The 19,757-nt window shown below is 42.7% G+C and overlaps 1 protein-coding gene across 4 annotated transcripts in view; it reads right to left on the bottom strand.

Annotated features, from left to right (window-relative positions):
* macrod2 (mono-ADP ribosylhydrolase 2) overlaps positions 1–19,757 on the bottom strand; it is a 1,343,630-nt gene that overhangs the window by 290,345 nt on the left and 1,033,528 nt on the right. For all 4 annotated transcript variants that reach the window (XM_028820323.2, XM_028820324.2, XM_051919692.1 and 1 more), the window contains one exon: positions 3,627–3,657. In XM_028820323.2, coding sequence (XP_028676156.1) covers positions 3,627–3,657 — 31 coding nt within the window. The remainder of the gene's footprint in view (positions 1–3,626; positions 3,658–19,757) is intronic.

Raw genomic sequence — 19,757 nt, 5'->3', positions numbered from 1 at the left:
TGGAGCATGTTAGTTGTGTGACACACCGAATATTGTGAGTGAAATGACAGTGGCAGCCGGGTACCTGACGGGCATTCAGTCTAACTGGTCACTCCTTCAAGACAAATTATAAAGTTCAACACAAGACCTGACCATAGTCCCCTCTCTATTACTCCAAGCACTGGCCTGATTTAACAGTACACCGGCACAGCACACCATGCTGCCACTCAGGTTCATCTCTTCTCTCCAGTTGCCCCTCTGCTAGACAAACAGATATCTGGGTAGAGAGGATTCACTTCCTGAATCCCATAACTGTGGTTTGATGTTAATTGGCAACTCTAAATTAGCGTGTCTGTGTGTCATGCAGTGGACTGGCATGCCATCTGCTCAATGCTTCCAGAAAATATGTACTCACTTTCTGTGGCCCTGGGTGAACAAGGTATTGAGCAGGCAGTGTGGCGTAGTGGTTAAGGGTTTGGACTTCAAATCCTGAGGTTGTGGGTTCTAATTCTGCTGCTGTCACCATGAACAAGTCATGTCACCTGCCTTTACTCTAAATTGCTTCAGATAAAGGCATCAGTCGCATCAGTACATGTAAATGGAAGTCCTACAGTAACTCAAAGAAGCAAATGTTAATGTAAGCACGAATCTGTCAGAGCAGGGAAGCTGGAGAAAGCCTCCTTCTTCTCCAGTTCTACTTGGTGCTTGTGATGGCAAGAGGAAAGTAAACGTGCATGGTGACAAATGGCTCAATGTGAGGGAGCAAGTGACAATTGCTGCAGCACTTCTTACTCATATCCGGCCTGATCTCCTACAGTAACAAAGCCAGCGGAACCTGTGCTGTGAACCCCTGCGCCTGCACCAGTGCCACCATGCTGATGGCCGGCTGGCCGGCCACGCGGCTCCCGCGCCGCGTCTAATGGGCTGGGCTGAAAGATTAGGCTGTCAGGTGAGCGTGAGGCCTCATTTTTCTTCGACGCGGCACAGCCTACCCGACTACTGCTGCCTCTTGATTGTGATTAATTTGTCAGTGATGGCTGGGACCATGGAAATGAAGAGAAAGATTGCCAATTACGCGTATTCATCTGACAAACATGCTTCAAAGCCGCCTATTTTTATACTGATGACAGTGCTCAAGTAATGCTAATTGAAGACTATTAGTGGGAGTTGGATGCTGAATTTGTTTTGTTAAGCAAAAACAATGCAAGGTGCCCTTCAAAGTGTGCAGAAGGATGCCAGCCACACTCGGCCTATAAATCAAAGCGCCAGGATTGGGGTGGCTGCCGGTGGTCGGCTACTCATTATTTTCTCAGTTTCCGTTTTGTGAGGAAGTCGACGTGGCGGATGGACAGAACTGCCATACTTTAAAAACTAAAATCAGCAAGATCAAACTCCTTGGATCAGTTCAGTGAGAGAGAAACGGGCTCAAGACGAGGAAACTTCATGAAACATCTGAAAAAATGTAACTTCTGAAGGAGCATGTGAGCAACATTCAGAGAAAATATCCAAACAAGGTGTTGGTGGCAAAATGGCAAGTCACAAAATAGGAGTCAAACATAGCACTACAAGAGAAAGCGCAAAAAGTGCCAAAAAACGAGACTTCATAACCAAGCAGGCGTGGAGTTTGTTGGCTCCTCAAGTGATGGAGTTACCAAACTCAGACAGCATCAGATGACACCTCAGCTTAACGTTAGACAGACAGAAAGAGGGGGTGTGGCCAAGGGAGGGGCATGATAGGCCAACGCCTTGGGTTGTGATTGGGGGTGTGGCCTGCCGGTTATATGCTAGAGCAGGGAGTCCCAAACTCGGCCCATTTCATTAGCTGGTGTTTTTTATCTCTTATTCTACATTCAGAAAGCAGCATGATTTTTACATTTATAAGACATTTAGAAATATTTCTGCTTTTGCTATACATTTAAATGCTTAGCTCTCTTTTGTTGATTTTATTATATTTTGTCCTTTCTCCATGCAGTTTTTCCACCTTCATTGCATCTTATTAATGACAATTAAAAATGAGCAGAGCAGACACGCTGGCGAACAACACTCAAAAATCAAAGGCTGCCACTACTTTAACATCAGACCCACTAATTAGTAAATAATGGATTAATTAAACAATTAGAACTCCAGGAAAAGTAGAATGAAAATCAAGATGAAAATATTGTTAAAAAGAAAAAAAAATGCATTATTCCCATATAACTGCTTGGTACATTTTAATATATATATATATATTTTTTTTTTTACCAAACTTAGTTTTCTAATTTCTATATTTCTCCCAAAACACAGAATCTTGGGAAACAACAACAGTCCACTTAATTAGCAAAGGAGTCCAATTAAAAACAGGAGCTGGTTGGAAAAAAAACCTGCAGCCACAGTGTGCCCCCCGGACCGAGTTTGGGAAGCACTGTGCCAGAAAGTTCCAAAGCACAGTAAGTCACAAAAACACTCAAAATACTCACTAGAGGTGGGGAAAAGGTTCAAAACCTGGCTAGTCGCACAAAGGGAAATGAAGAATCTTTTTAAATACCAAGATTTATATTTCAAAAACTGCCCTGTATCAAGAAGCTCAGAACAGCTAAACAACAGCAACAGCTAAAATAGGCAATCTGAACAGAAAACACCGTCCTCAAACAAAATCCAAAGAAAAACAAAAAAACACAGAGGTCACAAAATGAAGCATTTCACAAACGCAAGATGATAATCAAAAATGCAACAAAACTCGCCAACACCAGTGGATTCACGATGAACTGTAAGGGACAGACAGTGGGGCGGCACGGTGGTGCAGTGGGTAGCGCTGCTGCCTCGCAGTTAGGAGACCTGGGTTCGCTTCCTGGGTCCTCCCTGCATGGAGTTTGCATGTTCTCCCCGTGTCTGCTTGGGTTTCCTCCGGGCGCTCCGGTTTTCTCCCACAGTCCAAAGACATGCAGGTTAGGTGGATTGGCGATTCTAAATTGGCCCTAGTGTGGGTGTGTTTGTGTGTTGGCACCCTGCCCGGGATTGGTTCCTGCCTTGTGTTGGCTGGGATTGGCTCCAGCAGACCCCCGTGGCCCTGTGTTCGGATTCAGCGGGTTGGAAAATGGATGGATGGATGGACAGACAGTGGGCTTTCCTCCTCCTTTTTAGGGCTGAGGGCAGTCCCTTGTGCTGACGGGCAAGTAGCCCCACCTCATGGGGGACCACCCACAAAACACAGGGAACATAGCAGAACACACAATGACATCCAGAAAGTAAATAATCAATACTGTTAACATTAAAAATCAACAACATTAGCAAAAAGGTGACATCTGAGCCATGTGTTCCATGATGAGTTAGCCATAAGCACACTAAACTGTTTAGATTCTTGTAACGCACTGATAGCATTCAAAATCACGATATATCTATCAAAAAGGGGGCACATACTGGACTGGAAGGGAGAGGGTCTAATCTGAATTAACACTTTATTTCTGTTTAGATTTTGAAAAAAAATGAACTGCATCAGACATGAGAAAGAAATCAAAACCGCAGCACATAAAAAGCATAATAAGAACAGAGTGAAAGTGTCGCCTTGACATGTCCTGTCACTGTGCTTATTTAGTAAATGCTACAACTGCATCATTTCTGAGGATGAATCAATGGCAGAGAATGGCAGTAACATGCAGTCCTGTGCTTACCGTATATTCCAGTAGAAATGCAAGGGAAGGCCTGTGGGAGACAAAAGACAAAGTGGTGTTAGTGATACTGGATAGCAGGACTTCTTTGTACTTTATATAGCACCTTGCAGGAATGCCAGCAGAGAAGTGCCTGTTTTGATTAGAGAAAAGGTGACACTGAGTCATTGTTGAAGATATCTCGTTTATTTCCAGAACATGAAAATCCCGTTGGCAAAGAAACGTAAAGTATCAATATAGAATAAGAAAAGTGTGACAAGGGAGAGCATTGTCTCCGGCTTCTCCTGGCTCCACGGTGGTCTACCTGCAGGTAGAAAGTCAAATCAGAGGGCCCTTCATAGGACTGACGGTAACAGTAATTCTATAGCGTCTTCTACTTATCAATGCTTCCACTCTGCCCGTCTGCACATTCATCTATGAAAAGTATATTAATAAACGGTAAGGAGAAAGCATTTCTTAAAAGTCGCCATTAATCTTCTCAACTAGCTGAATGCGTCTTTTAGCAACTGTATTCATCAACAAGGCTGACCTGCTGGCAATCCGGCACACTAGCTAATGAAAAATATGATTTTGATAGATCACACGTGCACAGATTTATACTGTTAAGCAGCAAAATGAAAAGCTGGCACTTAAAAACTGACTTGAGGATTTGTCTTTCTTTCCAAACTAATGAAGACATTCCCTGAGTGTATTTAAAGCGGACACCCTCGTCCCAATGTTCTGCCACACCCCTATGGGTGCCAAAGGCTCCCTGTATTGAGGAATGCACAGAATACTCACCAGAGGCTCACATACTGCTTAGGGGGTCTCATCCAATTTTCTCCTCGGTCTTATATAACCATAGAGACAAAAATGATCTGGAAACACAACATGGCTACTGGAAACGTGTGCCGGACTTGTCCATGCCAGCTCTCAAGTCAATTTCAAACCCAAACGTTGGGGGTACTGGACAGTACTGTGGCATGATGGGTCAGTCGTTATTACACCATGTGATGTTATAGCTAACTGGCCAATAACTGGTGTTACATTGTATGGTGCAATATTACCAGATTCGGTGCCAGGCTATACTCAGTAGTGCTATGCATTATTGTCTTAGGCTATGCCAAACAGTACTGTGTTCTGCTATACCACACTTGGCTGCGCCATCTTTTACTAAATAGCACCATACTGTGCTGTGTTCTCATACGCTACGATGCGTCATGTTGTGGCAGACAGTCTCTAACCCAGGATAATGCCAAGATAGTTTATTAAAAAAAAATAGAAAAGAGCAGTCGAGGGTGTTCTGTTTCAGCCAGGGTTTGCGGGTGGACCTGCAGGAGGTGGGCTCACCATAACGTCACTGCTGCTGGGTCCTCCCTCTGTCTTTCTAACTCACCCAGAGACAGATGGATTGAGCAGCGGTGCACTGAATTACGTTTGGTGTTAAAACTAAGTATTGATTTTTCATTTTCTATCACTGGTTTCAGGGTTTTCTAGTTTGTTTCTTGATTTTGCTTTTGGACTGTGTATTGAGACACTTTATCTCAGATTGCCTTTTAGGCAATTCCTTTCTTTTTTCGTTTGAGTATTTAACTTTGGTTTTCTACATTTTGTTGATGAAAAATCTTCGTTTTTAAAGATTTCTTGTAAGAGTTGTTTCTATAAGTCAGGGTTTGACAGTTTCTCACCCTTGTGAGGCTTTTATGAGTTATACTTTGCAACTGTCTTTAGATTGTCAACTTTTAAGCAGTTACAAGAACCTATCATAGGTATACCATTATCAGTCAGAGAGACAGCCACAGAATAAAGAGAGCATTCAACTGCTTGTTAAGCACATCAAGGATGTCAGCCGACTGAATGGAGGTTGGTAGCTCATTCTGCTTGGGTCCATGCAGGCTGAAGCCAGCAGGTAGTAGTAAGGGACTGGCCGATTTGAGTGAGCCTCTTCTGGGCAGATCAGTGAAGGTCTTGGCCTGCTTTATGGCCTGTTGGAGGCCTCACACACCCCTTTAGTCAAGTCTGTGACTCACGACAGCAACTAAAATACACGGGCTAATTTAAACAAAAGAAAGTGACTAAACTGAAAATCAAACCAAAGAAACTAGTAAACACTGTAGCTGATCTTGGGTCTGTAGTTTCTTGCCTGTTGGTAGGGAGACTTTTCATAAGGCACTTCCTTTCTTGCCTCCCATGTCTCTTTCTCTCTCTATGAACCTCTCCCTTCATCTCCTCCCACAAATAAAGTGTTTGCTCCAGCTCACCTCCCGGCTCCTCTACACTCCCTTAATCTCCACCGTAATGGAGGCAGCTATACATCCACCCAAGTCATCTATAGGAGGCATAGAATCCTAGAGCCCCCTCTAACTACTCCAGGTGTTCTTACACCCTTGGACTGCATTTCACGCCCTTAAGGGGTTAATGTCACAGGTGGTCCCCAGGCTGCCCATTCCCCTGTAAGTCACATCACAATTCCATACTGTATATCCTCATCTTTAGCTGTGCATCCTCTAGCAGTCGGAGGACTTTTTCCCTGTGCCTTTCTCCTTGTGTTCAATGAAGTGCCATGAATCTCCATTCGCTGCTCAGTTGGCTGTTCTTTGATAGTCAGGAGGTATTCGGGTTGTATCTAAAGTCATCTGCCCCCTGACACTGGGAAGGAGTGTTGACAGTTTTCGGTTTACTACAGCGGTCCCTATTGGATGTTAATCTGGACCCTGTAGAGGGGAAATATCTCTAACCTGTATGTCTACCTACTGTCACTGTATACTATAAAGTGCTTTTTTATTTTATAGAGTCACTATATACTGTGTACAGCACTATATTACTTCCCCTGGTGTTATATCATGCTATACTGCACTCTACTATATAGGCTGTCCTACATTACACCAGTATTTTATGGTGCTAAGCACCATAAAACTGGCCTGTGACACATTGTCCTTTACAGTCCTTTGTGATCCTGTGTCACTCTGTGTGTTATACAGTACTTCAGGGAGTAATGCTGCACTCTACGCTTGTGCCATGTTATTCTATATAGTACTGAGCTGTATCATGTGTGTGACTTGACCGGACACCACCCACATCTTTATACAAAATGCTGTTTATTTTCTGCTCTTCTCCACACAACTCAACTCCGTCCCGCACACAACACTGTGCCTCTAGCCCCAGTCACCTTTCTCCTGGGCCTCCTTCTCTCTCTCCAGGAGCTTCGTCCTGCTCCTACTCCAGCTCTCTGATTGGAGGAAGGCGGCCCCTTTTATTCTTACCCGGATGAGCTCCAGGTGCTCTACCTGACGTCACGTCCTGGTGTGGCGGAAGCGTCAGGAGAGCACCCAGAAGCACTCCGGGTGTCCCTGGAAGGATTGTCCTCCAGGAGTGTGGTGGAAGTAAATATGTCCCGGGCTCCATGAGGTTCGGGGTGCCCCCCTGGCGGCGGGCTTGTGCCTCCCTGCTCCCCTTCCGTGGCCCTCTTCTGCTCCAGGGTGGTTGCCCCCTCGTGGCCCGGAGGACAAATATGCCACCTCTCAGTCCTTCCAGGCGTCCCAGCCGGGTCTGACCCCCAGCCACGTACGACACATGCCATATCACACAGTACTGTACTATGTGACCGAGTCATATCTACGCTATAAAAGAGGCACATGGAGTTTGTATTCAAGAGCACAAATGGCATCATTTTAACTCAAACTCATTTGTGTCTCTGGAAGTTGAAAATATGCCAGCTAACATTTGCAATTGAGAGAAAAAAAAAAAAAACCAAACTAGTTTTCCACACAGTCAGGTGCTGCTGAAAATCAGCATCCGCACAGTAAGTGTGATTCATGTCAGCAAATTACTTCTCATTATGTAAGACGTGTTTCACAACAACACTCAACAAAGCCTTCAATGTTTGAACCTGCAGGTCATGCAGGTCTAGGAAGCCCCATGGCCTGTGGCAAGAAGCCTCCCCAGAAAGGACGCCTGTCCATGATGAAGAGTGTACACGCACACACATACACAAACCCACACGTCTGCCAGGTACATTTCAGCTCCTTATCAGCACTTTCCTTTGCGCCTGCACTGAATGCTGGAATTCTGAAGTCTCCACATACCTATGCCCATAACTGGTCAACTCAGGACATCTCCTGCCGTCTTACTGTTTACAGTAAATCATATTTTTATATGTCTTTGTGCATAAAGTGAAAGTTCTATTTGGAAAGTGCATCTCCAGGAGTGAGTTATTCTCTACTAAAATGCTGACACTGAAAGTCCACGACATTCAATACTCTACAGAGTGAGTAATGTGCACCAAAGGAGTGCTCAGGGCAGCGTCACGCAGCTTGCTGCTCAGACTGAGAGGAAGTGCTCCAGTTTCTATGAAAAGACCGAAGTGTGCTTTCAAGATGGAACCAGAAACAGGCAGATGGCAACTCAAAAGAAAGAGTTCAGGATTCTTCAAAACGGCACTATATTAACGCTGTGACACTGGCGCAAAGACTGGCCACAAAATGAAATTGGCTGCTGGGCTAAAGAGCTAAAGAGAGGAGAAGGTGGCTTGATCTGTACAGAGCTGCACATTTGCTTTCTGTACGCTGACCTGCAAATTACAGCTGAAACAGTAAAAACCAGGTAGTCAGAGCACACTACGGCTCTACAGGAGAAGAAGGAGAAGAGATGTAGACTTCAATTGAGAGTGCAACACCCTGCTGAACTGTCAATGTCATCACATCAATTCCCAGAACCCAACAGTTTTATTACAGCCTCTTTTATGCTATAGATGTTTATCCAGTTTTGAAGAATAGGCTTCTGCTACAGCACATACACACTTTGTCTACCATATACTACTTTTATTAAGACACACTCCTCAGAGACTTTGGACAAAATGTATTGAAGTGGTCATGGTAACTGAAGCATCACAGGAAAGATCTCAAAGAAAAGTACGGTGAGGAGAGAAGCATCATGGCAGGACTATGGGATTAGGTCTTAAAAAGCATGGAGTCTTAAGAATAAGCCAAGAACTAACACACTTACTGTATGTGTTGTAGCTTGAATAACATATGCATTCAGGAACAGGCCCAAGTGACAGGAGCCATTGAGATCAACATGAAGGTCACATCATCCACCAAAAGAGAAGAATGAGACTGCTGTAAGGCACTGAACGCTTACTCCCTGCTGGAGCAAAAACCAAGAAGGTGAGGACTGAGCTTTCCTTAATGAGATCTAATACTCACAGTGCTAGGCTGTGTCATGTCTTCCACTTTCCTACACGCTTAACAAAGCCTCCAACCAGACAGGGATGGGAAATGATAAAATGTGTTTAGTATCAATGAAAACCAGCAGATGACTAAGATGTGGAGTGCAGTGCGAGGGACCAGGAAAACCAGAAGGTGGCTTTGCCATCTGTGGTACCATAACATAAACTCCGGAGCATGACGTTTCAACAGGGCAAGGCTTTAATGGGCTTCAAATGAAACTCTAAACTTGAGGCCTTAGATGGTCAGACCTGCCACACTTGTAACACAGGATCCAGTGCCATCTCTCTCGTGCCAGGCACTTGTTTGCCATTACTATGATAGTGTAGCTCCCGTTAGTTTGTCTTTCATCTTTTCTCTCCTACCTACTTCACGGTAAAGGTTAATAGTGACTTTCTCCAGGTAGAACAATCAAATGAAATCCTGTCCTGCTCTGAAATACTCCTTCAAATTAATGTGCGTTCACTTTTACTAATGTTCTATTTGCTTTTGCTGAGCTTGTGCTTCAGAAGATATGTGAAGAGACAACAGGATGGAACATCCTGAAGTGGAAATGACAACAGGCTCAAGAGGCCCACACACTAGACCAGGGGTCTTCAACTGTGGCTGCAGGTTTTCATTTTTACCCTTTTTTAATTAGAGACCAGTTTTTGCTGTTAATTGACTTCTTGTCCCCTCATTTAAACTGACTTGTTTTTGCACAGTCAGTCCTCTGAATTTCTTCATTTTTACCTTAAATGGCATCCAAACAGAAGCGAGATGTGAAGTGAGCTAACACAAGACCAGTTAAGTCAGGGCCCCAGACGTCAGCCAGCTTCTTAATAAGAAAATGGCTCTTTTTGTTAATTAAGATTACTCGATTCTATGGCTTGGTGGTGCTCTCATTCTGCTACAGCAGACATTTCCACAACGGTTGACTTTCTTTTTTCTAAAATCACTGTCAAAATGTGTGATGGACCTGAGCAGATCAACATTACTAAGACCTTCACCTTTCTTGATTTGTATGATGGACACAGGTTGCTGGTTATGTGTTGCCTCGTTTTTATCTCATTACTGTTTGGCTGCTAATTAGGGAAAAAAGAAATAATTGAAGGGTCTGAGACTTAAATAGCAAGTCAATTAAATAAAGGGAAAAGAGCTCATTAGCAGCAAATACTGGTCACTAATTAAGAAAAGGGTTAGAATGAAAACCTGCAGCCACTGTAGTGTTCCAGGACTGGAGTTGGAGACCATCCTGAGAAAGTAAACACAGTGCATGTGGTCAATGGACCACCTTAGGCTCTTTAAAAATAAAAAAGTACAGTAATCCCTCGCTATATCGCGCTTCGCCTTTCGCGGCTTCACTCCATCGCGGATTTTATATGTAAGCATATTTAAATATATATCGCGGATTTTTTGCTGGTTCGCGGATTTCTGCGGACAATGGGTCTTTTAATTTCTGGTACATGCTTCCTCAGTTGGTTTGCCCAGTTGATTTCATACAAGGGACGCTATTGGCAGATGGCTGAGAAGCTACCCAACTTACTTTTCTCTCTCTCTTGTGCTGACATTCTCTAATCCTGATGTAGGGGGATTGAGCAGGGGGGCTGTTCGCACACCTAGACGATACGGACGCTCGTCTAAAAATGCTGAAAGATTATCTTCACGTTGCTACCTTCTGTGCAGCTGCTTCCTGAAACGACATGCTGCACAGTGCTTCGCATACTTAAAAGCTCGAAGGGCACGTATTGATTTTCGATTGTTTGTTTTTCTCTGTCTCTCTCTCTATCTCTCTGCTCCTGACGGAGGAGGTGTGAGCTGCCGCCTTCAACAGCTTTGTGCCGCGGTGCTTTGCATACTTAAAAGCCAAACAGCCCTATTGATTTGTTTGCTTTTCTCTCTCATTCTGACATCTGCTCCTGACGCGCACTCCTTTGAAGAGGAAGATATAGTTTGCATTCTTTTAATTGTGAGACGGAACTGTCATCTCTGTCTTGTCATGGAGCACAGTTTAAACTTTTGAAAAAGAGACAAATGTTTGTTTGCAGTGTTTGAATAACGTTCCTGTCTCTCTACAACCTCCTGTGTTTCTGGGAAAATCTGTGACCCAAGCATGACAATATAAAAATAACCATATAAACATATGGTTTCTACTTCGCGGATTTTCTTATTTCGCGGGTGGCTCTGGAACGCAACCCCCGTGATGGAGGAGGGATTACTGTACATTACTTCCAGCAAGGCTTGCCTAGAACCCGACCACTACGTTAGCACACCTTTAACTCTGTAGATGTTTATTCAGACATGTACATTTGGAAACTCGTGTCTTTAAGTCTTTATAGTGGCTGCCAGGCAAGCTCAGAGATCATTTCAACATCCTCCTCATAACATATAACGACTAAAATGGCCAAGGCCTTGTTTACTTATTTGAACTTATCATTACTCAGAAACCAAAGTGCACATTGAGATCTCCAGATGCCGGTTTGTTTATGATTCCAAGGATGAATAACATAGCAGTGAGAGCTTTTAGTTATGGGCCACCAAAGCTGTGGAATGACCTTCCTGCTAATATAAAAGATGCACTGCAGAATACCCGGGAGGTGGTGGGTGGTCATTTGGCTGAGGTCTCTAGGACTCTGACTGTGTCCGAGTTTGTCTTTGACGCTCTCATACAACTGACTGTGGACCCCCCAGTTTGTTTTGTCCACTGACAGGAGTTTTTGCTCTCCATTTTTCCGCTGTCAACTGGTCATAGTTCAACAATTAAGGAGTCAGCAGATACAGTATTGCTGAGCTCAGTTTATGTTAATCAGTTACAAACTACTTTGTTTTCCTGTCTGTTGAAACAATCCTGTGTCTTTTCATACATTTTGATAATGAATTATCAGTAATTTGTAAATCTTGTATTTGTATCTACCTGTGAATCTGTCACAGCGCTCTATGCCTGCATCCAGTGAAGAACGCTATACTAAAATAAACTGAATTGAGTAAAATAGATTTAAAAAGGCCAATACAGATGTTCACATATACAGGTGCATCTCAATAAATTAGAATATCATCGAAAAGGTCATTTATTTCAGTAATTCAGTTCATAAAGTGAAACTCCTATGTTATATAGATTCATTACACACAGAGTGATATATTTTAAGCATTTATTTCTTTTAATTTTCCTGATTATGGCCTACAGGTAATGAAAACTCAAAATTCAGTATCTCCGAAAATTAGAATATTACATATGATTAATAAAAAGAAATGATTTTTAATTCAGAAATTTTGGCCTACGGAAAAGTATGTCCATGTACGCACTCGATAGGGGCTCCTTTTGCATGAATTACTGCATCAATGCGGCGTGGCATGGAGGCGATCAGCCTGTGGCACTGCTGAGGTGATATGGAAGCCCAGGATGCTCTGATAGCGGCCTTCAGCTCGTCTGCATTGTTGGGTCTGGTGTCTCTCATCTTCCTCTTGACAATACACCATAGGTCAGGTGAGTCTGCTGGCCAGTAACACCATGGTCATTAAAACCAGGTATTGGTACTTTTGGCAGTGTGGGCAGGTGCCAAGTCCTGCTGGAAAATGAAATCTGCATCTCCATAAAGATTGTCAGCAGAGGGAAGCGTGAAGTGTTCAAAAATTCCTGGTAGATGGCTGCGCTGACTTTGGACCAACACCAGCAGATGACATGGCTCCCCAAATCATCACTGACTGTGTAAAACTTCACACTGGACCTTAAGCAACTTGGATTCTGTGCCTCTCCACTCTTCCTCCAGGCTCTGGGACCTTGATTTCCAAATGAAATGTAAAATTTACTTTCATCTGAAAAGAGGACTTTGGACCACTGAGCAGCAGTCCAGCCCATTTTTTTCTTCGCCCAGGTAAGATGCTTCTGACGTTTGTCTCTGCTTCAGGAGTGGTTTGACACAAGGAATATGACAGTTGTAGCTCATGCCCCAGATACTTTTGCTTTACAGTCCTATCAAGGCTTTGGTCATCCCTGTAGGCAGCTTGTGTTATCTGTTTTCTGCCACCTTTTATCCTACCACTTAACTTTCCATTAAGTAGCTTGGATACAGCACTCTGTGAACAGCCATCTTCTTTAGCAATGAACTTTTGTGGCTTGTGCTCCTTGTGGATGGTGTCAGTGACTGTCTTCTGGACGACTGTCAAGTCAGCAGTCTTTCCCATGATTGTGTTGCCTACCAAACCAGACTGAGAGACCATTTAAAGGCTCAGGAAACATATGCTGGTGTTTTGAGTTAATTAGCTGAGTGGAGTGTGATACCATGAGTCTACAATATTGAACGTTTTCACAATACAGTATTCTAATTTTCTGAGATACTGAATTTTGGGTTTTCATTAGCTATAAGCCATAATCAGCAAAATGAAAAACAAACTCTTGAAATATTTCAATCACTGTGTATGTAATGAATCTATATAATGAGTTTCACTTTTTGAATTGAATTACTGAAATAAATTAACTTTTCAATGATATTCTAATTTATTTAGATGCACCTGTATTAAACTCATTTCAGGATATTTAGGTATAAAGCCCCTTTAAAGTTTTCTGTACCACATTTTGAGATAAATAAACTGTCAGATATCTTCTTATATAATACAACTGGATAACTGAGCACAACTAGAGTACACCGTGATGCATGAAGGACAATAACACAACCGCTGACACAGAGCGTGATGTTAAGGAGCACAACTTCACTACGGTTACCTGGCAGCGATGCCACATACAGGGTTTTTCTTGTTTCACTTTGTGTAAATGTTATAAGGTCTGGGATACAAATGTGGAGAATGTGTCTGAGTTTGCGCAGATGAGGAGGGGCTCATGGGAATTGGGTTTTTTTGGTCAATTGGTCATTACGTGCTGTAAATATATAATCTTTATATGTAATACGCTAGCGTGGCTGTTCGTTTGTCTGTCCAGGATTTTAAATCACCTGTAGCTCATAAACCGTTTGAACTATTGACCTGAAACTTGGTACACATATACTACGTGATGTCTACTATCCACTTTCGGGGTGATGAGTGACCTCCAAGGTTATTCCTCTTTTTATTTTTATTTTATTTTATTGTAGAATCAACTCTCGGCAGCAGCCAGCAGGCGCCATTCTCATCCCTACCAACTTCGCCATCACTTCCCCTACCTCTTCATCTCTTAAATCATTCTTGAGGCAGATTAAAGACTTAAGTGCCAACTGAAGTGAAAAATGAAGGAAAACATACTAAGTAATTGCAACACAAACACTGACTTGATCAGTCTTAACGCGAAAAGATGCCGACGGAAGAAGAGAAGAAGCGGGCCACTAGGGTGGAGAATATAATGTCATACATCTTAAAATAACTTCTCGTTCATATCATGATATCTCACATAAACTTTCAGATAATTCAAAGTAACCTGTTGTACATTTTGGGATATCTCAGATATACTTAAGATTTATTTCAGATTGGTTTGCCACGGATTTTAAGATATCTTGAAGGCCATTTAGATATTTAACACTGGACAGGAAGCTATTGGGAGATATCTGGAAGTGTATCTGAGGCAGTTCAAAATGACATTCAGATGTCTTGAAATAACTTCCTCCTTTTTCTGTATCATAAAATATATTTCAGATATCTTAAAAGTATATTTAAATATATCTTGAATGCAGGAGAAACCCCTTTTATGAGACCACAAGAAGAATTTGAAATACCTAAAATTACAACATACAGTAAATACTGTAAATGTGACAATATATAAAATGCATTGTATGTTATTTTAATTACATTCATGTAATTGAGATACTGCACATGAACTTCAAATTATTTTTAAAATAACTCCCTGCGCCACTCATGGTATCTCAAATGCATTCCAAGATATTTTAAAACGAGGAATTCCTATTTAAAAACGTACACAAAGGCATTGGGACATCTGGAATTGCATTTCCGACAAGGCGCACAGACTTAATTTAAGAGAACTTGAAATGTACTTGAGATATCCCAGCAAGCATCTTCAAAGTGAGCAGGATGAAATGCATTTAAGATATCTTGAAACAGAAGTATTAATAAGAGATTTCAAAAAACTTTAAATTATGTTAAAACTCATTTAGAACTATCTGTAAATATTAATTTGTCTTGCCATATGGAATCCTGGAAAACATCAGCATGAAGCAGGCAAGTGAAAGTAAGGAGCTGATCAGAGTGGTGACATCAATTGACATGAGAGGCCCATGAGGTGGGCTCATAGCCCAGAGTAGGCCAGACCACCTCTAAACAGAGGATCAGTAATCTTACAAATCAAGCAAAAACAACACCGAACAGAAGAGTGAGGCCATGGAAGGATCTGGAGGTAAGATGTGTCTTGCACGCTTCGCCAGCGACAGGCAGACCCATGTCCCTGCACCCACTGCTGACTTGTAAATCACATATGTGCACCCAGTAATGAAGTAGCAAGTGGGGAATTAATGAATGTTTCTGACATTAGCTTCCAGTCCAGGCCCAATTTTAGCAGCGGCCTTTATTTTATCTTGTCAGCTCATTAGGAATTCCAGATCGCACCCCCATTTTCACCTGCTTTTTGCCGATGAAGTATCCTGCAACGAGTCTGTGGGGATCTAATTACGTCGCTGTAATTCTCCTTTAATCAGTCACATTTTTAGCATGCACACTGAGCCTGATGCCAGAATACATCCCTCTCACTGACTGCATTTGTACCTTGACAACAGTCAAATTCAATGCCCACAGCGCCCCCTCATGTTGGCCTGATTTTCTGTCGCATGTTGTGTGTTGGTGCCATCCAAGGAGTCAGGCTGACAAGAATCTTGTGTTAGAGGACATGTGCACACCAGCTAAGGAGTAGCAATCCATTATACGCTTAGCCAGGATTGAAAGTTTAGTAACCGCACGGTTACAACAGTCATGGAGTAATGTGTGACTGCTGTGGGCAGCTTGTCTAAGATGGACACATGTGCCACGCATTCTTATATTCTAGGCTGTAACCCAAACTGTCCATCTCCAGGTTCCAGTACTTTTGACAACTAAACCGTGGTCTCCACATGTCAAATCAGAAATGCAAAGCTGTTATACGGTATATAAGACAGGAAATGAAAGCTACTGTCATGTCAACATGTGAGCATCATGACCAGCATGTGTGCTTGTAAACACACAGGGTGCGTCTGACTCAGCTTGGCACACTACACCAAGCTGGCTTGAAGGTTCAGTAGTTGAGGAAAGCCAGCAGCCAAAATGTACTTTGCCCAGAAGACTTTTGTGTTGAGCAACCAAACACTTACCGTGAGAGGGAGTGGTGGGTCATGATGGCAGCCAGAGTAAGGGCAACTAGATGATCAGCATGCAGTGCTTTCAGAGCACAAGAAGAGCACCAGAGTCAACTGAGGCCACCAGATACGCTTATACCCATTGTCAGCAAAACAATACTGAGGGTCACTGCCTGGGAACAAGCTCCCAGAAAGAGCTTTATGGCATCCATAAGCTGGCTAACAAGGTGGGCTTGAGGAATTAGATGGTTTGCTCTCGTTTGTCAAATGTCTTACATGCAGTTTTTCCCAAGGTCTCTCTGCTACCCCCTCTGTTCCCTGGCTGTTCTCATCGATGTTTTAACACAGTACTTGTTAAATTATGGTCTGTGGACCTCAGTGGTCTGCAAGGGTGAGTCAAGTGGTCCACAGGCTGATAATCATCAGGGTACAGTGACTTTTAAATCACTTAGATATATTAGCCTGTTGTGTACTTATGTAAGCATTTATTTGTAACAATCCAGGCAGCTAGCATCAAACAAATTAGAGAAATGGGTCTAAAACTAACACATGTAGAGCACCTTCCAACTTTTTTGTGTATGGTAAGAACTTCTGCTTCAATTCCACATCTTCCTACTCAGCTACTGTTTGCCTGTTCTGGTCGCTTTTATCTTTTTCTGCAAGCATCACTTCTTCCATCTCAGTCTCTCTGTAGTCCATCCGATTTCGGACACTGTCTTCTAGACTTACTTTGATGTCCGTCTGGAGAGGCCATGGCTAGTCAAGGAGGTCCTTTAATTCCATGCCGCCACTGATGTGCACATCAGTGCTAACAGGCTGCCTTCTCTTAATCAATTTTCATGGCTAAATGAGTTATTATGAATCACTGGCTGAAATCTGGGACTTTAACATAAACATAAATACTGTAATATGTTTCAAGGTGTGTGTTTTATTTACTTAGCATTTTTCACATAAATGGCTTTCACAAAATAAACTGGGAAAATGTAATGCAGAATTACTTTAACAGGTGAGTGTCAGACTCAAGTGGCGTGCTGCTAGATTTGACTTTAGCACAGTGGTCCTCTGTCCAAAACACAGTTCAGCAATCAGCAAGGTCCTCCTTACGTCTTCCTTTCAAATCTCTGTTTGCTCTTTTGGCCTTTCACTGACAGGCCTTCTCTGTATTTCCTCTGTCACTGTGTGATACCAAGAGCTGAACTGCACCCAGTATTCCAGGTACGTCCTCACAGCCTTGTACCACCAAGAGATGATAACAACGGCACCAATAGGTCTCCGATCACTAACCCCAGAAGCTGCCTTTTTCATACCCAGACAGCAAGGAGACCACCAAACCATTGTGTATGCACTGTACCATGCATTAAGTCGCACTGCATGCCACACTTCCATTTTCATGTTGGGGCTCCTACTCCGCGCCTCTGCTTGTCAATTTCTGCTTAACAGGAACAAGATGAAGATCACCTTAATGGAAACGGACGGGACGGCTGCAAGAATGAACATCTTTATAATGTGTCAAGTGAATGGAGACGTCTCCACACTTAGAGGACTGAGGACTTCAACTTAGAGATGGCAGCTGTGTGGTCAGGGCAGGCTTGAAGGAGCATATGACCCCAGAACAAAATCAGGCATTGGCAATGTTTCAAAGGAAGGCTGAATTTGGAATTCATCTCTGGGGTGTTGTACACTTTCAAAATGAACAATATAAAATGATTCATTTCAGCTTCTGCTGAGGCATGAGTATGGCGCTTGCGTTATTATCTGGCTGAATGCCTTGAGGCAGCAGTCACCAAAATCATTCTCAGCTCACTTGCCACGCTGTTCTTTAGCAAAAGCAGCGCTTCAATTATACAAGCGTGCATCTCAACTTGAAATCTGTTTTCTCTCCTGTGGGCACTCAGTGCCAAATCCATCAGCAGCCAAAAATGATGTGTGTGATTAACTTTGAGAGAACAAAAATCTAAAGTCTCACTACACCCAAGCAGCGAGCTCAGGAACGTGGGTGACAGAAAAAGAAGCAAATGGTGTGTACTTGCAGCCACCTGTCACCATGACACAATCTTCAGCTAAAAGGTGATCCAAAACCTCATCCTAATTTCAAAAGACACAAAATACTCCCATTGAGTGAGTCAGAAAGAAAGATGCTCAACAAACCCAGACACTCCAGCACTGAAGAAAGCTGAAATCACCTTGGAACAGCTGGAAAAGCGAAGAGCCATGGGACACAAATCGAGAAAAGGCTCCCCCAAAAAGATGAAACACACAGAAAATTAGAAAAGCTGTGACGAGAACAAAGAGTGCCAAACCTATCAACCTATTTTCTCCAAAATAATATCAAGTCCCTAAAATCCTATTCTCCGTCACATTAACTGATAATTTATTGTTTGTGTCAATGGTTCTCTTAGTAAAGAAAAGTAATTTAATGTTGTGCCCCTGCTGGACACCACTCTTAACATCGGCCAGTTTTGATGAGGTTCCTCGCACCCTCACCTCTGCTTCCCGTGTCTGAGCCAATTCTGCACCCACCCACTACCTACCTGGACCCCCAGCTCTTGTAGTTTGATGCCCAGCCTCTCATGTGGCATCTCATCAAAAGCTTTCTGAAAGTCAAGATAAATAAAATCATATTCTCCACTTTAATCATATCTTTTTGTTGCTTCCTCATTGAATTCCAGCATGTTGGTAAAACACGACCTTTCTCTCTGAACCCATGCTGAGTATTCGCTAAAGCTCACATTCTAGACATGCACTGCTCAGTCTACTCCTTCATAATTCCTTCCATTAATGTACCTGTGATGCACGTTAAGCTTACCTGCCTACAGTTACTTGGACCAGCCATTTTTATATAACAGAATTATATTTGCTATTTTCCAGTACTTAAGAATTTTCCTTAGACTGAGGAGGTGGCCATGACTCGGCAGGAGCAATGTTCTTGAGAACTCACAGCAGCACATGCAAATTAGAAACCCATCTGGAATTCAAGACAAAACTTTAAAATTCACTTGGCAGTGAGTTCCACAAAAAGCATTAAGCAGGTTCATTCTGTTTAAACATAAAGGAGTGAACTGCGCAGAGCCAGCTGTGGAATGATGAGCCGCTGGGACAGAATTAAGTGTTACAGTTACAAACTGCAAAGGTGACAACATTGGATAGGTCTCTCAGCATTGCCGACTAAATAAAAAATAAATCAAAAAGTGTGTCAGGGAAGCCAGACGAAACACAGCCCTGCATTCTGTACAGAGAGCTGTTCTCAGAACACGTGCCAAGACTGCTCGGCCTAAACACACCAGCAGAGAGCCGCTTTCTAGAAAGATAACAAAAATGGAGCAGTGGTGATAAACATGGTGGTTGAGGTTGAAGTTGGGACGTTGTGTAAAACGTAAATAAAAACAGAATACAATGATTTGCAAATCCTTTTCGACCTATATTCAATTGAATACACTACGAAGACAAGATATCGAATGTTCAAACTGATAAACTTTATTGTTGTTTTGCAAATCTTCACTCATTTTGAATTTGATGCCTGCAACACGTTCCAAAAAAGCTGGGACAGGGGCATGTTTACCACTGTGAAATATCACCTTTCCTTTTAACAACACTCAATAAGCGTTTGGGAACTGAGGACACTAATTGTTGAAGCCGTGTAGGTGGAATTCTTTCCCATTCTTGATGTACAACTTCAGTTGCTCAACAGT

Source organism: Erpetoichthys calabaricus, chromosome 15 (genome assembly GCF_900747795.2).
Source record: "Erpetoichthys calabaricus chromosome 15, fErpCal1.3, whole genome shotgun sequence".
Classification (NCBI taxonomy): domain Eukaryota; kingdom Metazoa; phylum Chordata; class Cladistia; order Polypteriformes; family Polypteridae; genus Erpetoichthys; species Erpetoichthys calabaricus.
This window is presented reverse-complemented; position numbering and strand designations above follow the sequence as displayed.